The sequence below is a fragment of the Myodes glareolus genome, chromosome 23, assembly GCF_982192425.1.
Source record: "Myodes glareolus chromosome 23, mMyoGla1.1, whole genome shotgun sequence".
Classification (NCBI taxonomy): domain Eukaryota; kingdom Metazoa; phylum Chordata; class Mammalia; order Rodentia; family Cricetidae; genus Myodes; species Myodes glareolus.
This window is the reverse complement of record NC_142048.1, coordinates 12,885,561-12,900,199: the sequence shown is the minus strand read 5'-3', so window position 1 is coordinate 12,900,199 and position 14,639 is coordinate 12,885,561. Positions and strand designations below refer to the sequence as shown.

General features: G+C 35.3%; 1 protein-coding gene across 1 annotated transcript in view; it reads right to left on the bottom strand.

Moving 5' to 3' along the window:
- Positions 1–2,436: 2,436 nt before the first annotated feature.
- Anxa10 (annexin A10) overlaps positions 2,437–14,639 on the bottom strand; it is a 160,688-nt gene continuing 148,485 nt past the window's right edge. The window contains exons 10-15 of the mRNA XM_087901193.1: positions 12,950–13,003; positions 12,763–12,856; positions 11,405–11,500; positions 9,234–9,292; positions 5,069–5,191; positions 2,437–2,620 (exon numbers count right to left, since the gene is read on the bottom strand). Coding sequence (XP_087757319.1) covers positions 2,552–2,620; positions 5,069–5,191; positions 9,234–9,292; positions 11,405–11,500; positions 12,763–12,856; positions 12,950–13,003 — 495 coding nt within the window. The 3' untranslated portion in view covers positions 2,437–2,551. The remainder of the gene's footprint in view (positions 2,621–5,068; positions 5,192–9,233; positions 9,293–11,404; positions 11,501–12,762; positions 12,857–12,949; positions 13,004–14,639) is intronic.

Here is a 14,639-nt window from a genome sequence, read left to right as displayed (position 1 = left end):
CTATATTTTCTTCTAATATTTTCAAGTTTCACATTTAGGTCTTTGAGACACTTGAAATTAGTGCAAGGTGATAGAAGCAGGTCTAACTTCATTCTTCATGTGGACATCAGGTTTTCCAGAACTGTTTGTTGAAGATACTATCTTGTCTTTAGTGTATGTTTTTGGCAGCTTGATTGAATTGGATAGCTATAGCATATATATGTGTAGTCATGTTTGGGTCTTTGATTCTATCCTATTGGCTTTCATGTCTATTTTTGGGTCTGCATCATATTTGCTTTTATTACTCTGGTTCTAATATGTCTGGAAGACTATCCTGTTAGTATCTCTAACATGTTCTTTTTGTTAAGGGCTGTTTTAGGTATTTGGGGTCCATTGTTCCTTGTGAATTTTAGGATAATTTTTGTATTACTGTGAAGAATGTCAGATTTTCACTGGAATTGCAAGGAATCTGTAAATGGATTTTGGTACAATAGTCATTTCTGTAGTTTTAGTTCTACCAATTAACAAGCATGGAATGTCTTTTTGTTTTCTAGTGTGCTCTCAAAATTCCTTCAAAAATTTAAAATTTTTATTGTGGAAATATTTCATATATTTGGTTAGGTTTATTACTAGACATTTCTTTTTGAGAGTATTTTGAATTAGAGGTATCCATGATCTCTTTCTATGTATGTTTTTCGTATGTATATAGAAAAATCTATCTGTGTATAGGTATAAAAACTGCAGGAAGAAAACATAGGAAATATCATATAGAATATGGGAATAGGAAAGGACTTTCTGAACAGGACCCCATTTGACCAAGAATTGAGGTCAACAATCTACAAATCGGACTTTATAAACCTAAAATGCTTCTGCACAGCTAAAGAACACAATCAACTGAGTGAAATGGAAGGTGAAGTTGATTGCAAATTGGTATAGCCACCCCAGAAATCAGTTTGAAGAACCTCAAAGATAAAAGTAAATCTTCCACCTGACCTAGTTTTACGATTTCTCGGTATATGCCCAAAGGACTACACGGTGTACTCCACAGTTATTGCTTAGACATGTTCATTGCTGCACTATTCGCAACAGTCAGAAATGAAAACAGCCTAAATGACTTTCAATTGATATACAGATACTGAAAACTTATTTGTATTTATTATAAAATACTATCTGTCTTCATAAAAATTAAAATTACATAATTTTAGATAAATAGATGAAATTTGAAAGGACCATATTGAGTGAAATAACCCAGGCCCAGAAAGACAAATACCATCTGTTGTTCCTACCTTCAAATTTTCATATACAAGTGTGGACCTCATCCTTGCCAAAGACATATCTTTGCAACAGAGACTCTTGCAGAAAATCACAATCTATCAAAATGCAGGAATTAGTGATTATATGGTACACAGCCCCAACGGATACATCTATAACATGTTTCCTGCATCAGAGACTGCATTACAGAAGATGAACAGAAAAATTGTAAGTCACAGAGGATCCAGAAGTTTGTTGTGCTATTGTGTCTCTCAGAAATGTCAGAAGATGTATACATGACGTCCTGTCAACATGCCTGCCCAAAAATATCTGAACAAGAAGGACACTAAACAAAAAGTGGACATGAAACAAAAAGTGGGAAAAATCTCATGAGGGCACAACCCTAGAAAGAGACTGTAGGCAACGAATTAATGTTGGTTAGAGTAGAAATAGGCTTCTCCTGGGAAGAGTTTCCCAGCTGGCCATCCAATGAGAAAAGGTTAGACTTCATCTCTTATATATCGCAAGTAACATTGTATAGACTGAGTAGATTGTATTATGTATTTTGGACACATACAAAACAACAATAATTAAAGAAAAAGAGGCCATGAGTTGAGAGACAGCCTGGTGAGCAAATGTGCCATGGTCCATGTGCCCAACTACCCTTCCTCCAAAATTAAAGAAAGAACTTTTTAGAAGTATTTTAATTATCTTACTGGAGTGGCTTTAGCACAATCAAGGTAAACACAGAGACACACACGAACCCTTGCTTTTCTATCCAATCTGTGTACAACTAATTAATCCAGTAGTATTACCTACTACTACCTATTACCTCTTGGGTACATTTTACTTTTGGGTATTTTCATTTAAAGGCTGTTTTGGGGCCTTACCTCAGCTTTACTGGGTTTGTTCAAGAGTCCATGCAGTTCCCATGAGAGTAGGGACATGCTTAGGGTGGTCACATACTGAGCTGGTCACACACTTTAATTTTATAGGTTTCAGACTGATACTAAAGACAGTCATGAGCAGACTTTCCTGTGGTAGGAACTGGTTCATGACTAAAAGAAATCTACTCCAATGCAATGCTTTCCTTATTCCACCACATGCAATTTAATTAATTACCAATTGAGGGAGGAGTACAAATCCAGGATTACATATTTTCAACAGTAGTTTTTTCTCAGAATAATTTTAGAGATAGAAGAGAAATACGATTCTATAGTTGTATTTCAGTGTCAATAACAGCACAGGTTCCACAGTCTGTATCTGAGGTGACTATAAAGAGGGTTGCGAGACTTGTGAGCCCTCCCATTCTTTACTTATTTTAGTAGTCTTCCACATCACCAGCACATATGGCAAGCAGTGCTTTCTCATAGTGCCCTGAAGCAAAATTCTGTAAAGAAAGAAAAAATACAGGCACTTGAAATCAAATCTCTCCATCCCTAAAAAAATCAGCTGTAATTCTTCTAATTACCATATGATAAATTTGTGGACTGTTATTTTTCATAAAATGATTTATGTTTTTCGTCTAAAGATTTTCTGAGCCCTATTCAAGGTGAAATTCATTAAAGATAATGCTGTATATATTCAGTACAATATAATTTATGTAAAACTGATGGAACTTTAATGTTTATTTGTGAGTAGAATAACATGATAAAATGAATCTTCTCTTCTTCTTTAGGAATTGGTACCCTAATATTAATAAATTAATTGATGGTTTCTGGACATTGACAGTGAGTTTCAAAAGATATGAAAATATTTATACTCTTTAATTCAGAAATCCCATATAAAGAAATGCATTTTAAAAATTTTGTCAATTATGGATGAGCACAGAGATCTATAAACACATATGGACCATAATGGTACATATCAATGAAACATTATACATATCAATGGGAACTTGAAAAGCAATGGGTAATCATGCAAGATAGTTTTTCTATTTCAATATATGTTTTATGCAAGGGGATGTCCTGTGTCCTGGCTTAATAAAATCATTTGTTTGACAGCAAAATGTTATTATTTATGCACTTTTGAGAAAGATCAACAGTGGCTATACTAGTCCCCTAGGGCTTCCGTAAATGAGGTGGCTTAAGGTGCTGTAAATCTATGTTAAATAGAAAATCTAGGTGACGACACATTTTTTTGTCACTGAGAGCATACTTCTTCTTAGCCTCCAGCTTGACATGGCAAAGGGGACAAAGTAACATCCTGGAGCTTTCTTTTCCAGTAAGAAAAGTAAGTGCTCATGGGTTCCACCTTCATGACTTAACTCTCAAAGGTCACACTCCTAACACCTTCTTGGTAGGATTAGGGTTTCACTGTAGGGATCTGGGGAAGCACATGTTTTCCAGCCATAGCAGGGCCTACAAAAAATTTCATTACTGGGTATCTACCCTAGAGAATTAAGACAATTTTGTTCTCTTTTTATGTTCTTCCACAATTTCTAAATATTCTAGTACAGATGATTGAATGAATGTCATTATGGAAGCCAGCTTCATAAAATCACTTAGCATATTAGGGATCTTTTACACAATACTGTGCAATTTTGCATGATTCTTTGTAACTAAAACTCACAAGCACATAGTAGCATTGTATTATTCCAACTTGTTGTTGAGACAGCTGGGAATAATGACAAGTATGTATGCGCATTTGCTTATTCACTATTCTAGTTCTATTTCTCAATGGTACATGTGCATCGTCACTCGTAGCTCTGGATTTCCAAGGTAGACATAAGGAATATTTTATCAAAGATTAAAAGAGAATAAGATTGATTTTTAACTGATTTGTCTATTTCTTAGAATCACTTTGGCTCCTAGAAAGTTCTAAAAAACGTTCTGGCTTTTGTGGCTATAATATTTGAGATGTTGAATCATATCTTGAATAATTCAAAGAGCTAAAATATTCTTTCTTGTGACTTTCAAATTACATTAGAAAGCAATGTGAATGTACAAAGTATATAAATTAAGACATAGTCAGATACTGTGTGCATTCTGATGCTCCATTCTCTCCTTCGTGGAAATCTTTCTGATTTTTTGGGGGGAGAAACTAAGCATTTTTATTTTCATACTGAGCACCTAGATAACCCATATCTTTCCATTTTTGCCAAGTTTTTAAAACATTTAACAAAAGTTTTGAATGATCAGAATAAGACATTGATTTGCTTAGTTTTAAACTCTTATTTTCCTGCCCTCTGCTTGGTGAAGTGTTTGGTCATGTGGAGCTTAACACATTCACCAATACAGTTCTTCAGAATAGCAGCTGATGGTATTTACTGACTGTCTTATCTTCTATGATGTTGTGAGGAATGTGGCAGTAAGTTAGGAATCCTCCCTACAGTCAAAGCATTCTTGTAGCAAAAGATAATTTTTCTGATCCTCAATGTTTTTGGTTTACTTGCTTGTTTGTGTTTTGAGGCAAGTTTTTAGGAGTCTGTCCTAGTCTCTACTTGCTTTTAAGCTGAGGGTTGACATTGAAGTTTTGATCTTCCTGCCTCAACCTCAGGAGTTCTAGTGTGAAGGTTACAGCTATAAATACAGGGGAAGGGCCATATTCAGATGGTCCTCTGTATTCATGTGAGAACTGAACCCTTGAAGAGCAGTCACAGGGAGTGGCTATTAAAAGCAAAGAAGGAAAGGTTTTACTTTCAAGGTGCAATATCTTCGCGGGTTAAGATTTATTTGTTAAAGCATTGAACTCTGTGTCTGGACTCTTAGAGTCAACCATCCTTGTCACATATGTAGTTTTCTAGATCCCAACATCAAGCTGATTAAATTAAAGCTTTTGTTTATGGTTCAGAAAGAACAAAATGCGAGTTTAAGTCAAACATGAAGAGAAAGCTTACTTTGATATCATGAAACAAGGATTTCCCAAATCTCTCTTTGTAACGTTTCCGTATGGTCATTAGGTCTATTTCACTTCTGGCGATTAGAATCCTGATGACAGTTTTATTATGGAAGCCGAAGTCCTAAAAGGTGAAGAAAGGTGGGTAGAGAAACCGGCACTTTAAAAGTCTGTACAACATCTAAGACTTTCTTTTCAGTAGCAATTTGCTTGCAGATCTACATGCCTCCAAACCACAGCTGGGGAATGTCTGAGGCCTAGGTGCAGGGATGGTTCAAATATCTTGAAATGGAACAATGCTGACATCTGGTGGTCAGTCAGCATAATCTAGCTTTTTTTTCATTTTTAAACTTGATTTTTATTGAGCTCTTCATTTTTCTCTGCTCTCCTCCCTGCCTCTCCCCTCCCCCAAGTCAATCCTCCCGCAAGGTCCCCATGTTCACAAATTACTCAGGAGATCTTGTCTTTTTCTACTTCCCATGTAGATTAGATCTATGTATGTCTCTCTTAGTGTCCTCCTTGTTGTCTAAGTTCTCTGGGATTGTGGTTTGTAGGCTAGTTTTCTTTAATAATCTAGCTTTTATTCAAAAATGTTTTGAGTGTTGATGAAAAAAACAAAAAAAGAATTTATGATTTGAAGTGATTAAAACAAATTATCTGGCCAAGTTTTTATTTTTAAAATGTCAAACATTTGATTTTTTTTATGACAAAATTTCGGGGGAATAAAAACAGATTGCTAAGACTTATTTGATATTCCAGCTCTTCATATAAGAATTTTGTTCAACATTGTGACCCTTTTAGAGGTCGTTTATGTCCTACTGTGAATCTGTAATTCTTTATTGTCCAGGAACACTTCTTACAATACTAAGTGCTTCTTCAAACTTAAGCTGCACCATTGCTAGGGATAATATGGCATTGTCTGTTTGCCCTGCAAAGTCCAGCATGGCAGAGCTGCTCGCACTTCTGAGCCATATGCACCACCCTACTTCTGGGCACACAGCCAGTCCATGTCACCATTAAGTAAGCTGTAGCAGTCTTCTCACAAACCGCACTCAAACACTCCATCTCACAATTTAAACGGGGATATGATATAGATATGAATAGTTTGCATTGGTATGAATCTTGGTTTATTGATACAAACTTAAGGTCAATTTTGTTATATGTATATGTATTTCTGATTTTGGTTAAGGTATTGTGTTTGTGTAGCTCATTTAAAAATGTAATGTATAATTAAGAAATATAGGTTAATAGATAATCATCTATAATAGTCAAGCTTGCAATCATGTTAGTTAGATTTTCTAGATGTGTAGAGATAAGTTTCACTTAGATAGATATTCTTCAAATCTTTCAGATACCTTCAGAATATGGCAGTTTGAAATGTTTAAGAACTAACAACTTTTCATGACATAGAGACACATCTGCTCTTGGCAGAACCAATCTACTACAAGAGGAACATGGGTGTCAAAGACGCTCATTGTAAAGTTGGTTAGCCATTTGGGCAAGAAACTGCTCTTGACTGAATATGCAGGGTCCACAGATAAATGACTGCTGAACTTTCCTAAAGGTGAGAGGATCCTTAGGAGTTCCTTCTTCACATAAGAGTCTACGAGATATTCTGTAGGATACAGAAGAAAGTGCCTAAACTGTCTTTGAAATTTCCTTCTTCATAAAAAAGTTTGTTGTATACCATGTATACCATGGGCCTGGAAGGCCTGAATATGAATGCCCCAATGGTACAGAAAAACTTAAGTTTTAGAAGTTGCTTACAATGCACTTCCTGTTTATTTAGGTAATATTATATCCTTCCAGAGTTTTTGATGGAGTTGAAGAAGTTATAGTTATAGTTTCCTTAGTTATGATAAAAGATAAAGCAGATACAAATATTGTAACAGTAGTTCTTGATTGATACCTGTTTTGTTATTGTAGTTTTGTTATGTTAAAGTTAAAGCCTTGGTTTTTGTTTAAATAGAAAAGGGAAAATGGTATAGGAGATCCTCTGTCCATGTGTTGCTTTCATTGGTTAATAAAGAAATTGCCAAGACCTGTTGATAGGGCAGAACTTAGGTAGGTGGGAAAGATGGAACTGAATTCTGGGAGGAAGAAAGCAGAGTCAGTCAGACACCATAGAGCTTCTGCCAGAGTAAGACATGCAGAAATTTTACCTGGTAAGCCACAGCCTTGTGGTGATACACAGATCAATAGAAATAGGTTAAATTAAGATGCAAGGGTTAACAAATAAGAAGCTAAACCTAATGGGCCAAGCAGTGATCTAATTTATAAAAAGCATTTTGGATTACATATATGTAATCTACTTTAACTGCAAACTATTTGTCAATATAAGAATTTTTTGCCTATAACATATAGGGTTATGATTTAATTTATAAGTCATTAGAATGAATTTCACCCAATCAGAGCATAACTGAAATAAAAAAAATGATTATTTGCCCAGGATAATTCACAGGGGAAGCTTTAGTCTGGCATCTCAGTCATGGCTTATTGGAGAGAAATTGTTGAATTATCTTGCAGCATTGCTCAAGATGCTATTTTGCACAAGACAAAGAAGCTACAATGATTTTTCTCTTGAGTTCTGATGCTATGTAGATTCTTATGCATAAGTCAACTCTTATGTAGGAGACACATAATAAAAATGTTCTTAACTATTAGCATAATTCCACAACGTGCTGGGAAATATCAAGAAGTTGGCCTGTAAAATGTTTTTGGTAATACTTTACTTACATGCATGAAAATATCATAATAAAACATGCTCTTTTGTACAAATAATATTTACTACAGAGAAATAAATTGTTTTATAAACAACACATTCTGATCATTAAAATTTTAGATACTTTGTTCAAATCACTATACTATGAAATTTACTAAAAGTTTCTTTATTTCAAGGGTCTATGATATATGTATGTAGATATTTTCTTTAGACTTTTATTACATTATTTATGTGTTAATGTGTGTCTATATGTGTATGTGCATGTTTCTTTATGTGTGCCTGTGTGTGTTTATATGTGTTGTGGGTGTAGGTATGTTGACTTGCATGTGTATGTACATGCGTGTTTGTATATTTGTACATGCATGTTTGTGTCTATGTATGTTGTGTGTGTGCATGTGTTCATATGTGTTTATGTATGTTATGTGCTTCAGTTTCTATGTGTGTATATATGTGTATATGTGTTGGCTTTTGTGTGTATGTGTTTTTATGAGTATGTATGTGTACGTTTATGTGTGCTTATGTGTGTTGTATTTGTAGGTGTGTTGGTTTGTGTGTGTCCTTGTGTTGTGTGTTTGAGTGTGTGTATATGTGTGCATTGGTGTGTGTGTGTCTGTATGTGTGCATGTGTGTGTGTATACCACAGTAAACCTTTGGAGGTCAAAGGTCAACTAGTTGGCGTTGTTTCTTGAACTACATAGGTGACAGTGATTGAACTCAGGTTGTCAGGCTTGGAAGCAAGAGCCATCTCAGATGGAGGTATGGACCCAACTCACTAGTCCAACCTTTTTCTTCTTTAAGACAAGGTCAGAATATGATGGAGAAAGGATCCCTTATCTGATGAGCTTAAGTGTTTGTGTCTTTAAGCTGAACTGGTGCAGCGTATACAACTGAATCCCTCACTATAGCATGAACAACTACAGTGTGTACTATTGAACATCACACTAAGACATGGATAACACTATCAATTATTTACGAAAAAGAATGGCTCTTGGCTTTATTGTTATTTAATGATATTTTATAGTATTTTTAATATAAAGTACTTGTACACTAAAAACAAGTACCAATATTTTGTTTCCAAACTTCAAAAACTATAACTGGTTTCTTTCGGGCTGTGAGTGTACAATATTTGGCATTTTCTGCCATGTAGTCTGTGTTTATATATATGTGATGTAGGGTCTTTTATTATGTTCGAATGCATATGAATTATTGGCTTATATAAATGTTCAGACTCTAAACTGCCTGATGGAAATATGCCCTGAAGTCCATATGTTTTATGTGCTTATGCTGTATGACTCATATGTCACATATGTCTTATGTGGCTTATCTTTATTTGATAAATTTTGCTTTGGTATTTAACTCACTTCTTTTTACTTAAACAATTTCTTTGAAATAAAAGTAATATGTATTAATTTTAGATGAATTTTAAGACATGTGTTATACTTACATGGATTGCTCTGTATAATTTATATGCAAAATAGCTTGCTTTGTCCTGGACACAGCGAACTAGAGAAGTAGAGAGCAAGGAAAATATTTGAATAATATGTAATTCTTCAGAAGTTGAGAAAAAGAACAAATAGAGCACTTTTATAATCTTCCAGAATAATGGCATTGCATTACAATTTCAATACTTAGAATAATTTTAGCATGAGCAATACTTTACTAAAAAAATATACACTGTCAACACTGTATTTTAAAATGACAAACAAAAACATATGACCAAACTAAACATATGACCATTATTACTATTTGTTTTAAAAATGTGGTGCTAAACTGGTTGGTGGTGGCACATGCCTCTACTACCGGCTCTTGGGAGTCAGAGGAAAGCAGATCTCTATGAGTTTGAAGCCAGCCTGTTCTACAAGAGCTAGTTTCAGGACAGGCTCCAAATCTGCAGAAAAACCCTGTCTCAAAAAGCAACCAGAAAATGTTGTGTTAAATATTAAAAAGTTAACACATACAATCTATTTATGTTCCTAAATGCCGCCTACTCATGTAGTCTTTAAAACCAGTCTAGACCAGGAGCTCTTTGAGTGGCATCAGATTCCTTATAGATTTGTAACCAGATGAAAGGTCCTTTAAGGAGAAGCTGTAACAAACGTAAAGTGTTCTTCTCTAGTGTTAGATATTATTTGACTAAGCTTGCCATGGCTTTAAACAGCCTGGAACCTTCCCAACAGAGTTCCCTGTGGATATCAGTTGAGACTGTAGACCATCAAATAGTCACATTTGAAAAAGTACATAGATTCATTGCATACATAAGCAATAAATGAAGAGCTATATTGTTTCATCAAAATAAAATCTTATTAGCTTTTCTTCAGTTTAAGTAATTGTTTTGATCATGAGACCATATCTTCATCTTTATCTGACTTTTATTACGGAGAGAAGTAGACCTAATAACTTAATAATCTTAAGTCGTTTCTAGAAGGCAAGTTCCCAGGGTGCTTGGACATCTGTTGTTATTTTTATTTTGTTGCTTTTATATTCTACCTCAAGTACCCAATTAGCGAAACAGTAAGCCGTCATTCAATATTGATTGATGGAATGAACCAGCTAAGTCTTTCCTGGTGTTCTTGATGTCCACTCTCTGTTCCCCTCAGATCCACTGTTTGCCTGCTTTGAGATTTCAACAATTTGAGTTCTATTCCAACTCTGTTGCTAATTAGCTGACATGTGATAAATGCCTATTAAATCTATTGGGAATATGACAGAACAAAAATGTACTTCTTTCTCAGAAGCATTCATACTAAAAACGAACTCCATCACTTATCTTTAGGGGTCTCATAAAACCCACCAAATCATTTTCTTAGAATATTTGCTTACTGGATAATTCATAAAAATGCTGTGACCTCTCAGCTCTGTGTCAAGACTTTCTTCAAATGGAAAATTGACAACAATGATTTATTCAGCACCCATCGAAGTGTTTGTCTTCTGAACCTATTATGGAGCATTTCACAATGACTCTTCATGTACCTTTCCTGAAGTGTGGGCGGGAAAGCCACAGACTACGTGGTAAAACATGAACACTGGAATAGTCTCTGTGAATATGAGCAATGGCCTTTTCTACAGTGGGCATATTATTTTAGATAACATTCAGGAAGAATGTCTGTAGAACTCACTGCTAATCAACAATTTAGGGTTTTTGTGATAATATGATTTGTTCCTAAAAGTAAATTTATTAAAGGCAGTAAGATAATAAAAATAATCAAAGCAAAATTTGAAATATCCCTCTTCTCAGAGACAAGAACACAGTCATACACCGTTAGTATTTATCTGTCCCTGAAAAAGGGGTGGATGTCAATGACCCTAACATAGACTTAAAGCTATGACAAGTTCATTTCTGGGACAGGACATTTGAGTCTTCTCTTCCGTCATACAAAAGTTGAGCCTACTTTAGGGAATTACGGTAGTTCAGTAATGTCTCCAGGCTGCCAGTTCACTGCATCAAACCACTAGCTCATGGACTCTCCTGAGTTCATAGAACTTTCAAATAATTTCATAGAGAAAAGTATTTTATAAATCCTACTCATGTACATTTAATCCATTCAGAACTGGTCAGTATTGACTGTCGCTGTGGAATGAAAGGTCTCTTGTTCATCATAAAACAATACAGCTTACCAATTGCAACCAGCAGCTCCTGGAAGTAGCCATCATAACAGTCATTGATGGCATCCACCAGGCTTTGGCCAGAAATATTTTGAAATTCCTGGAAAACTGCAAGAAATTTATGAAATTCAAAAGAGATTTTCATAAATATCATAAACTTAAACCTTAAACCATAGCTATTTTACTATACATATAAAGGTTTAGACCTGCAGCTTTTCCTAGTGTTGCTACCCACTGTGGCAAAGAATCTACTCTTTGCAATAAGTATAGATCTTATGAGATGCTATAACTCGCATGAACCATGGAGTCTGGGGACCTGCTATTTCTGAGCTGTAGAACATTGGTTACCCCCACTGGGACTCAATGACTCAAAAACTGATTTAGAAGGAGGGAAGCCACAGAGTGAGCTATTGTCTATGACACATTTCCATAAGACATATATAATTGACAGTCTAAATTTATTTGTCAACAGGAAACTTTCTGTTAGAGCTTAAATATGAAAGCTAAACACAAAAGTACTCTGAGTGATGTTTAGGAATAAAGCTTGGAAAAGTGATTTTGAGGAGAGGGTGGAGAAGGGGGAGTGGGAGGAGAGGGAGGGAAGTGGGAGGAGGGGAGGAGATGGAAATTTTTAATAAAAAGAAAAAAAATAAAAAGATTACCATTAGCAGCTTCATTTACTAACATAAAATAATGTTCAATAAATTCTCTTTTAAAAAAGTTTACTCAGTTGGCCCTGTCCTTGGCAATATTCAGTTTTCAGCCATTTCGAATTAGATATGAAGAAGCATTGTTACTGTGAGTACTAATTATTAACTCACATAAAGTAAAAGAGGCGTAGTTTAATTACAGTAGGCCATTGCTAAAAAACTGATAGAAAATTTGCTTTTCATTTAAATGTATTTAATCTGTTTTATAATAATGCAAAGGAAAGGTGCAGAGTTTGGAGAAAGTCAATTGTAGATTAATGTGACCACATCTCAAAGACCAATAGGTAGTATGGGTATTTCATAAATCACAATGTCTATAACAAAGACCTTGACTCAAGGACTGGCCACAGTATGCTCACTGGAGATTATTCAAGACACAATATAAAGAAAGTACCTGGTATAGGTAATTTTTAAGAGTCTAAGTACCTGGTATAGGTAATTTTTAAAAGTCTGTATGTGAAAGATGTGAGATTCATTTATTGGAAGAAAATTTAGTGGTAAAGTTTTATTCTTTAGCAGTGCATTAAATGAAGCATACTGTATAGACATAACTCAGTAACTGGCTTTTTGCTATTGTTAAGTGACAGTCCCTTTTTCATCCTAGTTACTTGTTTGCCAGTCAATTGGTTAAAGAGCTAAAGAAAGCCTGTTTCTAGTTACCCAGCCAGAGCTGTGGGTAGCTCTTGTTGCATAGGATCATCTGCATCATGGTTTTATGCTCCCCAGTCTTCTGCTGGCAAGATTCCCACAGGACCTGCAACATCACACAGTTAGGAAGGAGTCAGAACCAGTCCCATTCGCTCTATCAAAAGCTCTATTAGTCAAGGGGACAGCTAGAGTTAGTTACCATTGCATCCTGACCAGCCATCGCGGGATCTGCATATCCTTCCTCTCTGTTTCCCTGGGAAACAAGCAAGATGGTCTTTTAGATGGTCTCAATATACAGAACATAGATTGAAGCATTTATCTGATTATTCTTTATTAATAAAAAATCGGGTGTCAAATATTGTGGTGAGAAGTGAGAGAGAAATCACCAGGGACCTACTATCTCTTTAGCTCCTTAATCCAAAAGGTCCAAGACCCTCTCTAGCCCTGCCCAACTACTTCTTGTCTCTCTATCTGTCCTCTGTTGTTTTTTTTTTAAATCTATAATCATTTTTGGACAGCTAACTCTGCCCTCTTATTCAAAACAAACTTTGCTGTCAGTAATCAGAGCATCAGAATGCAATCAAAACGTCAAACAGCAATAGAGGACTCTTGGGGCTAAAATCCCAGAATCTGCAAACAGTGGTGACTCCTTTGCAATCTCTGTTATTCATTTGAATAATTCAACATGTGAGGAATTAGTGTGTAGTTTTGTAAGGAGTTTCCTTTTGAGTTTTTCTTTGCAGCAAAAGAACTTTGTGAAAAACGTTGAGGTGATTTTTCCTTTCCTATCTCTATGATGTATTTTGTTTCATTATGATGAACATCCCTTGTCAGAGGAAGTAGTGATGGAGTTTAAGACTGTTAATGCAGTGGTGCAGACATAGTAGTATCTGGCTTGTAAACAGGATTTATATAACAACCAAATAGGGATGAAGTATAGGCTTTGCAAATGAAAAATTTCTGTAAAATTTTATAATCCCCACTCTATCATATAAACAGTAGAATCCATTTGACCTTCCAAACAGAAGGAAGGAGGACTAAGCAATACAAGACCCAGTCATCTCCAGGGTCAAGCAAGACAGCAGAGAGATGGGAGAAGTTTGTGATCAGAGTTAATTTCGTTTTTTTTTTTTTTTGAGTTAAAATACAGAAAAGGAAATCACTAAGTATAAGAGAAAACTAAGGATATAGTGCCTTTCTCTGCCATGTAAGCCCTCATGCCAGTGAAGTCAGTGAGATCAGAAGGTGTGTATGTATGTGTGTGTGTGTGTGTGTGTGTGTGTGTGTATGTGTGTGCATGTGTGTGCATGTGTCTCTCTGGCGTGGATAACATTAGATTTAGCTTTGAATTAGTCTCAACTTCTAAATAACATGAATAGTACCTCAATTTTCTTATATGCTTCTTGTTAGAGGAACTAACACTTTGGCTAAGGAACGGGTGGCAAAGCCTGAATAATGGTGTTGGTTATGATCATTTCAAGGACAGTAATTCAAAGGTTGTAATGAGAAAACATTGATTAGAATTTCATAGGACACAAGGCTGGACATTAGGCAGGACTCCTCAGATGCTAAGATGGTAAGGTAAGACTAAATTAGCTTTGACCAAACAAACAGAGATAGCATCCTTAGCTAACTAGCTGTCTGTTTGTAGAGTTTGTACTGAGAAATTTCCACATATTTCATAAACAGTAAAACCTTACATCATCTATTCAGGGTTTTTCAGACCTGTAATTTCACAGTCAAGATCATAAAGGATGTAGAAAATATCTATGCTGTTTGAGAAACTATCCTTTGCCAAGACATCCTATCCTATAAATCACATATACTTACATTTCTACCTAGTAGCTTCTTGGAGGGAAGTGTTGGAGAAAGAACATGGAATTGAGTAG